This window comes from Taudactylus pleione, unplaced genomic scaffold (assembly GCF_031769625.1).
Source record: "Taudactylus pleione unplaced genomic scaffold, aTauple2 ptg001313l, whole genome shotgun sequence".
Taxonomy (NCBI): domain Eukaryota; kingdom Metazoa; phylum Chordata; class Amphibia; order Anura; family Myobatrachidae; genus Taudactylus; species Taudactylus pleione.
Window position 1 is genome coordinate 89,065 of NW_028285713.1, and position 14,249 is coordinate 103,313.

Sequence of the window (14,249 nt, forward strand, 5' to 3'; positions counted from 1 at the left end):
AACCTGCAGATGATGTCTCCTCCTGCCCTGGCTAGTGGCTACCTGTCAGTGCATTTTACTGTGATTGCTCTACAGAGAATATGAACTGCTTTATGTACCTTCCCACAAATACTGAGCCGGCCCTAGGCATACTAAGCAAATGCCTAGGGCGACTGAAACGCCTTGGGGCGGGGAGGCATTCCAGGGCTCTGATGCTGCCCCCACACCCTTCGCGACGCTGCCTCACCCCCTCCCCTCCCGTTGCAGCTCCGATCGGGCACTACAGTACGGTAGTCAGCCAGTCAGGTGACTGACTGTGAGCCAGGTCAGAAGAATGAGCGTCTGCATAGAAGCTCATTCTGGCTATTGGCTGCAGTAGGAGAGAAGATGGCCGCGGAGGGTATGCTGCGCATGCCCAGTCACGGCCACTCTTCCCATGTGCCTTTGCGGAGCAGAGCCATGTGTGACCTCACGGCTCTGCTCCCAGACTAACCGCCGGCGCTCCACCCGCATTGCCCAGCGCCCAGCCCTTGCCCAGCAGCATTACCTGCATCAAAAAGTAAGTGTAACCTGCGTAGGCAGGCAATGTTGGCAGAGAGGGGGGCTGAGCTGTCATATATATATATATATATATATATATATATATATATCCCCCCAAAAAACAACAATGTCATAGATATGTGTGTGTGTATTTATATCTATCTATATATAGATAGATATACATACACACACACAAACATATCTATGATATCTTTGTTTTTTTGGGGATATATATAGATATATATCTATAGATATTTATAATATATATATATATGTTGACAATGGATCAGCGGCACTCAGGAGTCTTTAAAAGTTAGTGAAGAAAAGGTGTCTTTATTTCGACGTTTCGGGGGTTAAGTGACCCCGTCTTTAGGAACCTGTGTGTGTTCCTGAAGACGGGGTCACTTGACCCCGAAACGTCGAAATAAAGACACCTTTTCTTCACTAACTTTTAAAGACTCCTGAGTGCCGCTGATCCATTGTCGACTTCATTGAGGGGAGTGATCTCTACCCTCTGAGGGCACCTGGAGCAAGGTATATACCCTGACTAGGGTTTGCAGAGTGCCGGGCCATTTGCATATTATATATATATATCTATATATATATATATAATGTATCTCAAATAGATATATCTCAAATAGATATATATATATATATATATAGATAGAGATCTCTCTCTCATCTATCTCAAATGAAGTAATTGCAGCACTCTGTGGACTTCAAGGAAATAACCACGGCACAAGGCATAGGGCCGTATTCAATCACCCGATTTTTCGGCGATATTATCGCCATCATGTAAAAATGGAGAAAACTTTCCTTCATTTTTAAAAAGGTGGAAAATGGGCAAAATCCCTATTTTTGTGTAAAAATGTGGGGATTTCTTACAGAGCCCTTTGGACAGCCCCCCCAATGATACTTTGGCAAAACATTTTTACATAAATTGCGTGCTTTGGCGAAAAATGACAGCTGAAATTTATTTATTTTTTGTGAAAAATGCATTTAATGTATTGGGACTGGTATTTTGAAGGGACATAAAGATGCGCCAAGTGTTTTAAACATCGTACGTTGCCGGCACAGGTGGTTTTTTAGTGGTTTTAAAGAACCACCTGCGCCAGCCACGTGCGATGTTTAAAACACTTGGCGCAGCCTTATGGCCCTCCGAAATACCAGACCCGATACGTTAAACACATTTTTTACGGGGAAAAAAAATTTAGACTGAAATTTCAGCGCCTGAATTTGACAAAGTACGCAATTTACGAAATATGTTTTCGCTAAATTATCATTAGGGGGGCTGTCCAAAGGGTTCTGTAAGAAATCCCCACATTTTTACCCAAAAATAGGGATTTTGTAAATTTTTTCGCCTGCCCTAGGCTGGAGAAAAGGTTTCTCCAGTTTTTAGGTGAAAAATGTCAGTTTTTCGCAGTTTTTCACAAATCGGCCGATTCGCAAACGAAGGCGAAAACGGCCGATTTCGCCTCTGATTGAATACGGCGCTTAATGTTCGTAAAATTATGCATTGTGCTGTGGTCATTTCCTTGAAGTTCATGGAGTGCTGCGCTTCTCTGCGTTTGGGGTCAGCTTTGGTCTCTGGATGTGCACCCTTGCCGTTTATATTTTGTGGCGCCGACCTCTGTCCGTATAGTATATACATACATACATACATACAATACTGCGCACCGGCACTCCCACTATCCGTGTCATAGGGCAAGAAGCCCAATACTTGCTCTGGTGCCCTCCAAGGAGGACAGCACCCCCAAAATGTAATAGTAACAAAAGTCAGGCGGCACTCAGAGTCTCAGTAAATCCAATACCCTCACCAGAGGGATTTAATGGTCAATGGTCGACGTTTCGAGGTGATCCACCCCTTCCTCAGGACAACATAACAAAGTGAAACACATACAACAAGGCATATAAACACATAAAACAATATGCACTTACCCCACTGTACAACCATGCAACCATGGATTTACTGAGACTCTGAGTGCCACCTGACTTTTGTTACTAATATATATATATATATATATATATATATATATATATTGTATATGTATATATGTAAATGTGTGTATATATAAAAGATAGCGAGAGCTATAATGACAAACAGCGGTAATCTTTGATTATAACTGTTTTCTCTAGAAAAGATGGCATAACCCCTTTAGCAAGCGCTAAAGGGGTTATACTTCATTGATAAATAGGGGCCTTAGATTGGTGGTGGGATTATTTGATAGGGAGACCAGTCAAAATTTTGCCTAGGGCACCAAATTGGCTAGGGCCAGCTCTATTGTGCAGCCTTAGAAAGTTTACCTTATGTACATATGCTTAGTCTGGGAGCCTCTGTCTGGTCTTTCCTACTGTTAGAATTGCTAGATTACATGTGACAGAGCTAACAGCATCTGACATCTCCTGAGACAGATCTCCCTTGCAGCAGCAATGTCTGTAATAAATCCCTGCTGACAAAAAGTGCTAAAACTCATGGGATAGATGCCTAGTATCGTGTAGAAAGCCCTCTAGACTGGTGAAGTGCAGCAACTCGACATGACATCGATTTCACAAGTGGACGGAAGACTTCTGGAGAGATGTGACCCATGCTGTCTGGATAGCTTCCCACAACTCCCTGATATTTGTAGATGCAGGAATGAACCTCTCCACCACGTCCCATAAATGCTAGATTTGATTTCATGTTGGGAGAACATGGTGGCCACACCATTTGTCAAATCTCTCCAGAATGCTCCTCGAACCAATACTAGACGACTTGGGACCGATGACACGGTGCATTATCCTGCTGGAATATTCCATCATTGTGGGGGTGCATGAAATCCATGAAGGGCTGCAGATGGTCATAAAGCTATGCAACGTAGAGGTTAACGGTCAGTGACATTTTCAGGTGGCCCCAACCCATGCTAGATGAACACACCCCACATCATTATGAAACCACCACCAACCTAGACGGTACCTTGTTGACAACTGGGGTCCATGGCCTCATGTTGTTTGCGCCATATCTGAACCCTACTATCAGCCCGAAACAACTGGAACCGTGACTCACCGGACCACGCCACATGTTGCCAGTACTCCAGTGTCAAATTAGCTACAGTCAGGTGGATAAATATTGGGACATTGACAGAATTTTCATATTTTGGCCTCTATTCACCACCACAATGGCTTTGAAATGAAACAAACAAAATGTGCTTTAACTGCAGACTTTCAGATTTAATTTGAGGGTAATTACATCCAAATCATGTGAACGGTGTAGGCATTACAACGGTTTCTATATGTGCCTCCCACTTTTTAAGGGGCCAAAAGTAATGGGACTATCAACTCAAAAGCTATTTCATAGACAGGTGTGGGCTATTCCCTCATTATTTCATTATCAATTAAGGTCTGGAGTTGATTCTAGATGTGACACTTGCATTTGGAATCAGTTGCTGTGGACTCTCAATATGAGATCCAAAGAGCTGTCACTATCAGTGAAGCAAGCCATCATTAGGCTGAAAAATCAAAACAAACCCATCAGAGAGATAGCAAAAACATTAGGTGTGGCCAAATCAACTGTTTAGAACATTCTTAAAAAGAAAGAACGCACCGGAGAGCTCAGCAACACCAAAAGACCCGGAAGACCACGGAAAACAACTGTGGTGGATGACAAAATAATTATTTCCCTGGTGAAGAAAAACCCCTTCACAACAGTTAGCCAAATCAAGAACACTCTCCAGGAGGTAGGTGTATATGTGTCAAAGTCAACAATCAAGAAAATACTTCACAAGTGTGAATATAGAGGGTTCACCACAAGATGTAAACCATTGGTGAGCCACAAAAACAGGAAGACCAGATTAGAGTTTGCCAAACAACATCTAAAAAAGCCATTACAGTTCTGGAACAACATCCTATGGACAGGTGAGACAAAGATCAACTTGAACCTGAGTGATGGGAAGAGAAGAGTATGGAGAAGGAAAGGAACTGCTCATGATCCAAAACATACCACCTCATCAGTGAAGCATGGTGGTGGTAGTGTCATGGCGTGGGCATGTATGGCTGCCAATGGAACTGGTTCCCTTGTATTTATTGATGATGTGACTGCTGCCAAAAGCAGCAGAATGAATTCTGAAGTGTTTCGGGCATTATTATATGCTCATATTCAGTCAAATGCTTCAGAACTCATTGGACGTCTCTTCACAGTGCAGATGGACAATGACCCGAAGCATACTGCAAAAGCAACCAAAGAGTTTTTTAAGGCTAAAAAGTGGAATGTTATGCAATGGCCAAGTCAATCCCCTGACCTGAATCCGATTGAGCATGCATTTCACTTGATGAAGACAAAACTGAAGGTAAAATGCCCCAAGAACAAGCAGGAACTGAAGACATTTGCAGTAGAGGCCTGACAGACCATCACCAGGGATGAAACCCATCGTCTGGTGATGTCTATGCGTTCCAGACTTCAGGCAGTAATTGCCTGCAAAGGATTTGCAACAAAGTATTAAAAGTGAAAGTTAGATTTAGGATTGTTTAGTTTGTCCCATTACTTTTGTCCCCTTAAAAAGTGGGAGGCACATATAGAACCGTTGTAATTCCTACACCATTCACCTGATTTGGATGTAATTACCCTCAAATTAAATCTGAAAGTCTGCAGTTAAAGCACATCTTGTTTGTTTCATTTCAAAGCCATTGTGGTGGTGAATAGAGGCCAAAATATGAAAATTCTGTCAATGTCCCAATATTTATTCACCTGACTGTACGTCAAGAGCCCAGGTGAGGCGCTGTGTCTGGTGTCGTAGTGTTAATGGGCACTCTGGTGGGTCTTTTGCTGCCATATCTCACAGATGCTAAAGATCGCTGCATTGACCTTCTGCATTTGCGTGTCTTCTGCCAGGGGTGGATTGGCTGTTGGAGTCAGCAGGAAGATTCCCGGTGAGCCGAGGCAGCCTGCAGTGGGGCCGGACCACATTAAATTACACACGGCAGGCTAAAGTGTGAGGCCAGGCATATATTACAGTCTGCAGTCATCCTGCGGGGCTGAGGGGCGGGCTGACAAATGAGGTGGGCGGAGCTAAGTGGGCCGGAAAGTGCTCTACAAAGCTCCGTACACACGGACCGATCAGCCAGCGATAACGATATCGCTGGCTGATCGTCCTGGTGTACTGGATGATCGATATCGATCATCCAGCACACCAATGACTATAGCGAGGTCCCTATAGTAACCTGCTCGATATCGAGCAGGTTGGCCAGCATGCATGGCCGATGGACGGTATCGCTATCGTCCATACGTGCCCGCACATCGCTGATCGTTGGTAGGCAAAAAATGATCGATAACGATATGAACGATATCGTTATTGTTCAAATCGTTCATTTAAATTGCTGCGCGTATACGCAGCATACGTCAGCCGGTTGTGCTGGGAGGCCACGCTGACAGATGAGCTGGGCGGCAGATGGAGCTGAGGGGTATAAAGGAAGGGTAGTGGATAGATCCCTTTCATTATTTGTACCCTGACATTAGTTACTGTCCAATGTCATTCCTTACTGCACTCAATCCACGTCACTTCCATAGTGTTCACTCTAGCTCCGGCGTGACGCAGGGCCGGAGCGAGAAGGGGGCGTGGTCATCAAAAAGGGGGCGTGTCTATAAGACGCGTCCCCTTTTCGTCACTCTTGGGGGCGTGCCCGGCACTTACGGACACGCCGGGCAGCCCCCAAGCCCTGCAGACAGAGAGAATAGATGCTGGGCGCATACGCCCGGCGTCTATTCTCCGGCGGTGACCGGGTCACCGCAAATTTCTTCACCCGCGGGACACTGCGACCCGCGGGTGAAGACGGCTCCGGCAGTCTGTTAGGGCAGGGCGCTTTTTGCCCTCCTTCTGGAGGGCAGGGCGCTTTTTGCCTTCCAGAAGGAGGGCAGGGCGCCGCGCCCCGCTAAAACAGCCTAGCGGGAACGCTACTTCCAAGTACATATATTGAAGGGGATCTAAACACTCCCATAAAGGAAAGTAAAGGAAGCGCCAGGGCACAGATCTGACAGATGGGCTGCTGGTGCTGATGATCGCAGCTGCAGCCTGCCTCTCGCTCACAGCCACATGTCTCTGTCTGTGAGTCAGAAGCCGCTTGGGCTGGGATCGTTAGCACCAGTGGCCCCTCAGTTTTGATCATTAGACCCAGCCAGATTTTAGATGGGGGCATTGGTGGTGTGTGCTCTCCTCCCCCACTCTTGCAGGGGACTTTAGTCTCACTGTCCGGCTGAGTTTCACTTTCCTCTCCCGACTACTCTGCATGATGCCCCACCCCAAGGTCCCCCACAGCTCCTCCTTTCTCCTCCGCCCCCTGCTTCCCCTCGCTGGGCTAAATAGAGGCACTCAGACGTTCCTCACCTGTGCCTCTCCACCTACCCACCCCACGTGTTCCCCTAAACCGCCACCAATGTGTGCCTCTGCCACCGTTATATGCTGTGCCTCTGCCCCTCCCCTTACAGGTATGCCTCATTCCTGTTTCCCATCCTTTGCCACATTTTCCTTCTGTCCTCCTCTATCTGTGCCTCTGATACTTCCCCCTGCTATGTCTCTGCCCCCTTTGTCATCTGTACCTCTGCAACCATCTCCATTTGTCCCTATGCTTCTTTCCCCATCTAGTACCTCTGCTACCTCATCATGTGTGCATATTCCACCTCCCCATGGCTGGTGTCTGCCATCAGAAGTGGTGCAGACCATAGAAATACAGGTGTGTACAGCACCACTTCATTCATCTAAAGGATGGCAGCTAAGCACAATGTTATGTTAATAATAATTTTATATTTCTATTTTATGTATTTTATTATTATTATTATTATTATTATTTTATGACCGGACAGGAAAATTAAAGGAAAGGATGGCGGTCCACAGATCAGCCATCCGGGCAGCACTGGTGTTAGTGAACAACCGGTGGCAAGCCACTTTCTAGAATATAATCATCCCCTTACATCGCTAAAATACAGAATGATAGACCACATCCCTCCACTTAAACATAGGGGTGATCTGGGCAAGATGCTGCTTAGACGGGAGGCACAGTGAATTTTAAACTCGATGTTGTCGCTCCTTGGGGCCTAAATGTAAGTATTTCGTACTCATGTTTTCTGTGACAGTTAGACTGGCTTGGACGGCTGGGTTGCAGACCAGAGAGAGGTGCCTATGGATGCAGTCTCCTGGTTCGGTCCCCATACATACTTCTGGCCAATATGTTTCTTCTGGGACTATTCCCTCATTGACATCAATGATAGTGACATGAATATGTGTTGCTTTCCTCATATGGTGTATACTACATACTATACTTTTTGATATTATATTTTTCTTTATGGCTGCTCTATCCTATTGACAGGACCCCCGGCAGGAGGCTGAGCATGGTGAAGGGGAGCACATATAAATGGTGAATACACACTTATTCTTTATTTCTGATGAAAATGTTGGTTTAAACATTGAAACGTTGACATACCAAAGGCTGCTGTTTTATTCTTTTGAGAAACCCTGAGTGCCGCAGTCAATACCTGCATACATCCTCATGTTGGAGACATGACATAATGAGAGCAGCGGGGTGAAGTATAGAATTAGAGAGAGTGCCGGTATGCACTGAAGAAAAATAGCACTTCAAATAACTATGCCAAAATGTAATTTATATATAATGCATGCTCATAAAACAGCCTCCAGTATAATTCTTCAGTCACAAATCAAAGTGCTACATGCAGAAAATACCAGTTAATACTTAACGGACTTCATCTGCCTGGAGCCGATACAACAGCAATTGATCATGATATATAGATAGCCCGACGGCCGCTTCGGTGGCCACTGGCATATTCATCACGGGGCAAATCACAGTTAAACAATAACACACACTACTTGTTTTTAGTGCATACCGGACTTTTTCATTTATCACCTATGACTGAGCACCCATCATTCATTTGATTATTGAGTATGCAGGATTTGACTGTATCTTTATATATATCGTGGTCTGGCGCTTCAAATACCAAACCTTTAACTGCAGACGGTGCCTTCACATAAAATCCAATAAGTATGTCATAGGTGCAGCACTCATCCATAAAGAACCACTCCACTCACAGTTCGTTTCAGTGCTTTAATGCACTATCTTCAGGATGCAAAAGAAGACTAATATAGGGTTAAGGTGCATACACACAGTCAGATCTTCCTTCAGATCTGTACAATAACGATTTTAAAAATCGTTCATATCTGAAGGAAAATCTGACATATCTGACATGTTGGTCAGATGAACGATGCGCGTTCCCGCTTGTCAGATAACGATATCTGACATCTGATGTCTTTGCAGTCAGATTTGGACGATTCCATTCATTTTAATGCAGTCAGAAATCGTTCAAATCATTGGTAAAATCGTTTAATTGTTCATTTGACACATCTGACCGTGTGTATGCACCATTAGAATACCTAGCGTTCCCGCTAGGCTGTTTTAGCGGGGCGCGGCGCCCTGCCCTCCTTCTGGAGGGCAAAAAGCACCCTGCCCTCCAGGAGGAGGGCAAAAAGCACCCTGCCCTAACAGCCTGCGGGAGCCGTTCTCACCCGCGGGACGCAGTGTCCCGCGGGTGGACAAACATGCGGTGACCCGGTCACCGCCGGAGAATAGACGCCGGGCGCATGCGCCCGACGTCTATTCTCCCTTTCTGCAGCGCTTGGGGACTGCCCGGCATGTCCGTAAGCGCCGGGCACGCACCCAAGTATGACGAAAAGGGGACGCGTCTTATAGACACGCCCCCTTTTCGTAACCACGCCCCCTTTCGGACGCGCGCGCCTTCGTCGCGCGCACAACATTGCCCTCTCTAGCTCCGGCGCCCTGCCTGCCGCCGGAGCTAGAGGGAACACTAAATACCATAGATTATTATGGTACCATGATGGGATGGAATTTATCCTTATCTTTTCTCTGACTATTACCCTAACATACAGGTGTATTCAGGGGGTTTCCAATGCCTCACTTCTATAGAACTAAGTATTTGTGAGGTTTGTCACATACAGGAGTTCGTTGCACTGTGCCATATTTGGGCTGTGGGCTCATGCTGCTTAGCCAAGCATAAGACAAGACCAGTATTTTGCATTGCTACTAGTATCCTACAATAACACAGAGGTTGCATTATACCCAGTGCCATATTGTGTGCAATTTACTCTGCAGCTATGTTTAGCAAAGGCAAGAGTAACAACAGGCATCTGCTCACATACTGCTATCTTGCAAGTTATGTGCTGCAGGCTTAAGTGAGGAGGATTTCATACAAGATGGGCTATGTAGTAAGTATTATACTCCACCTGGCCCATCAGACAGAGCCGGTGCTAGGGCCCTCCTGAGCTTAATTTTCTCCAAGGTACTAGCCACTATTGCGGACCGCATAGCGGATCTGGCTGTAATTCCCCCTATGGGGTTATCACAGCAGGCAGTAATGTCCCCTTTGGGGTTGCCTCAACAGGTTCAGGCGATACAAGCCCCCTGTACTGCCACCATGGGTAGATGTACTTTCTAACTCGGTGCAGAGTCTGGTGGCTACATCTAATGGCTTTCACTCCATGTTGCAGGGTAAGAAGCCCCTTCCCAGTAACCCCTTTAAGCGTCCTGTGGTATCGTCACAGTCCACGCAACTTTCAGATTCTGAGGTATCATCCGATGAGGTAAAAGATGCTGATCTCTTTAAACCTGACTCCCTTCTGGAGGAGAATGAGAGTCGGTCAAAAATAATATTCCTGCTTTGGTGCGAGCTGTCAGATCCATCTTATTAATAGAAGATGACGAGCCAGCCCCTAAATCCAAGCACCCGCTGTTTAAATGGCAGAAAGGGACTTCAGCAGATTTCCCTATATCGGATCAGCTAGCTGAACACATGGCTGCAGCCTGGCAATCGGTCTGGTAAGAGGTTTCAACCACAAAAATAGCTAACTTCATGTTACCCTTTTTCTGTGGCTCATTGTGCAAAGTCAGAAACACCCCCTGTGGATTCCCATGTTACGTGTTTAATTAAAATACGTTGCCTATTCCTACAATTACTTCCTTGAACTACATAGGAAGGTGGAAGATTGCCTGAAATCGATATGCTCTCTTTAAGGGACTGTCGCCCGCCCACCCATGGCTATCACATGGGTAGCTAAACCTATAGAGAGCTGGGCTGACGCACTTGAAAACACTTTTCCCTCAGAAGCTTCTAGGAATCAGATGTCTTTTGTTGCTCACATTCGAGATGCAGCTTCCTATATTGGTGAAGCAACCTTAGATGCCAGTCTCCTAACCTCCACAGTTTCGGCCGCCTCTTTGTCTGCCTGCCGTACCCTGTGGCTGTGATCATGGAAGGCAGATGTGGATTCCAGGAAAGGCCTTGAAGGATTACCCTATAATGGGGAGATCTTGTTTGACCCATTGACAAATATCGTAACCACGTTGGTAGTATCAAAAGCGGCATTTCTGCCTTCAGCTACCTCTACTACAAGGCCTCGGACTATGGCCCTGATTCAGAGCCGGACGCTCTTTCAGAGTGCTCGCTCTGAATCAGGGCCTTTTTCTTTTATTTGTGTGTGTTGGCCTCCTGGCCGCTCGCATAGCTGTGGGTGACCACCCACAGTTTGCGAGCGGCCAGGTGATGGTCGCGACCATCGGGCTTGTGACGAGACCCTTGAGGTAGGGTCTCGTCCATCGCAAGTCCCAGTGGACTTCCTGCTCTAATAGAGCAGGAAGTCCACCTACTGACATCACTGGTGATGTCAGTAGGGCTGCCTACAAACGGCAGGTGTTCCCTTTGGAACGCCTCCGTTTGTCAAGCCAACCCCCCCTGCCCACCTCCAAAACAGGGCGAGCTGTCAATTATAATCAACAGCCGACCTGTATTGGTACCAGACCCGTAGCGACGGAGCACCCGTCATGCGCAGGGGCCAAACATCGACCCGCTTGTGAGTGCTATGCGCTCGCGAGCGGGTCTGAATCAGGCTCTAAATCTTTTTAAGTCCTTTCCTCCTCAAGGAAAGCCTAAAGGAAATCCTTTTCTAGGCATTTGGCTTCCACGAGGGCTCCCCAAAACCAGAACCAAGCAGACGCCCTGCTTCAAAACCCGAGGATAAACCCCTTAGCCTGGTGGGACGGGCCTCCCTCTAGGGGTTCCCAGAGAAGGAGGCCGACTTCTTCAGTTCGCCCAGTATTGGTGTCAAACCACCACGGATGCTTGGAGACCATGAGAGAAGTGGTCTCTCATGGGTATGCCCTCTACTTTCTCAGACTGCCTCCCCACCAGTTTTTATACAAATCCAGAAGGCCATACAGTACTTGCTGCAAGCAGGGGTAATTGTGCCAGTCCTGCTATCTCAGCGAGGGACTGAATATAATTCTACTCTTTTTGGTTCAGAAGCCGAATAGGTCTCATCGGCTTATCCTCAAATCCCTGAACAAATCCCTAAGGGTGCTAAGGTTCAGGGTGGAAACCATATGCTCCATCATCCTAGCTATGGAGCTGGGAGACTTTATGGTATCGCTGGATATTCAGGACGAGTACATACATGTACCTATAGCGCCCTCTCATTACCGATATCTCCAGTTTTCTGCCCTTTGAACTGTCCACAGCTCCATAGGTGTTTCCAAAAATTATGGCTGTCATAGCAGCCCACCTGCATGGTCAGGGTGTCCGACTGCTACCATATCTGGGCGACTTCCTGCTATTAGCAGAATCCCCAGAGGGGCTTAAAAAGCCATCTATAGCTAATCATTACTTTCCTTCACAAGCACAGTTGGTTAATCATCTGGAAATAAGGGCCTCCCTGAATCCCTCACATAGAATGATTCATCTGGAGGCCCTGCTGGATTCTCAGGATCAGAGAATCTTTCTGAAATCAGACAAGATCTCCACACTTCGAGTACGAGTGCACAGATGTCTTCACAGTCACCGAGTGTCGATCTACTCAGCAATGCAAGTTCTGTGATCCATGTTGTCCACCTTCGACATGGTGGAATATGCTCAGTTCCATTACAGGCCTTTGCAGAGGCTAGTTCTCTCCAGATGGAACAGGTTAAGACATCGGATCAAAGCTCAAACGATGGTGCTCTCCCCGGAGGTGCTTCTGTCTCTATCTTGGTGACTACAGACATCTATTCTAATCAAGGGTTCGCCCCTTTTGGATCCCGGACTGGGTAATCCTAACAACGGACTCTAGTCTCCGGGGCTGGGGTGCAGTGACCAGTCCGCATTCCTTTCAGGGCCGTTGGACATCAGTCCAATCAACCCTGCCAATCAACATATTGGAACTTCGAGGTGTCTACAGGGCCCTCAAACTAGCCCAGCACATACTTCACGGAAAACCTGTACAGGTTCAGTCCGACAATGCCACAACAGTGGCTTACATCACTCACAAGGAGGCACTCAAAGTCGGGCAGCAATGACAGGAGTGTCACACATTCAAACGTGGGCTGAGGGTCACCTTCCAGCCATCTCTGCTGGGTTTCTTCCGGGAGTTCTCAATTGGAAAGCAGACTTCCTCAGCCGTCACGACGTGTATTCCGGGGAATGGTCTCTTCACCAAGTGGCATTTCAATTCCTAGTGAACAGATGGGGCCTCCCAAAGGTGGACCTCATAGCCTCCCGGCACAGTCACAAACTGCCAGTGTACGGGTCCAGAACAAGAGATGCCGAGGCAACCTTTGTAGACGCATTATCAGTGAAGTGGACCTTCCAGTTTGCGTACCTATTCCCTCCAGTCTCTCTTCTTCCTCAAGTTCTTCGCAATTTCAGACAAGACGGAGGCACTGTCCGGCTGGTGGCTCCAGCTTGACCCAGGCGTCATTGGTACTCATATCTTTGGAGTCTCTCCATCAACACAGTTCCTGCTGCCTCAACGACCGGACCTGCTGTCTCAAGGTCCTTGCCTTTACCCGGACCTGGGTCGTCTGTCTTTGACAGCATGGCTCTTGGGACATCCCTCCTAAGGTCCAAAGGATTCTCTAGCTCTGTCATCAACACGATGCTTAGAGCACGTAAGCCAGCTTCTGCTAAGATCTATCACAGAGTGTGGCATAGGTATTTCCAATGGTTTCGTCCCAGAGGTTACGACCTCCAGGTGTTTTGGATTTCCAGAGTCCTGGCCTTCCTTCAAGCTGGATTGGACCCTGGTCTCATTGAAAGTGCTTGTCTCTCCTCTGTCAGTATGGTTCCAACGTAGACTTGCTCCGCTAACGGATATCCACACCTTCCTCCAAGGTGTCTTATGGATTCAACCTCCCTTTGTCTCCCCAGTGGCTCCTTGGGATTTTGCAGTAGTTCTTTGGGCCCTCCATTTGAACCACTAGAGTCGGTGGAATTCAAGTGGTTGACGACTAAGACTCTTTCTCCTAGCAATTGCTTTGGCCAGGAGGGTATAAGAATTGGGGGCGCTTTCCTGTCGTCCTCCCTTTTTGATATTTCACCAGGACAGGGCGGTGCTTCACACTCATCTTGGTTTTCTACCTAAAGTTGTTTCTAATTTCCATATTAATCAGGAAATTGTTGTACCGGCCTTTCAGTCACCAGACCTCACAGCTGGTGAGGCCTCCTTGGATGTGGTCCGTGCTCTCAAAATTTATGGGACCGGACCGGTTCCCTTCGGAAATCTGATTCCTTATTCGTACTCTTTGGATTTCACAAGAGGGAATGGCCAGAAAGCAAACACACTTTGGCTAGATGGCTTCGTTTGGCTATCTCTGAGGCTTATACACAGACGGGCCTGCCTGTTCCAGTTTCTGTTAAGGCTCATTCTACTCGG

General features: G+C 47.0%; 1 protein-coding gene across 1 annotated transcript in view; it reads left to right on the top strand.

Moving 5' to 3' along the window:
• The first annotated feature begins 8,127 nt into the window (after positions 1 to 8,127).
• The window catches only part of LOC148443280 (inaD-like protein), a 75,132-nt gene continuing 69,010 nt past the window's right edge, over positions 8,128 to 14,249 (top strand). The window contains exon 1 of the mRNA XM_088463020.1: positions 8,128 to 8,137. Coding sequence (XP_088319146.1) covers positions 8,128 to 8,137 — 10 coding nt within the window. The remainder of the gene's footprint in view (positions 8,138 to 14,249) is intronic.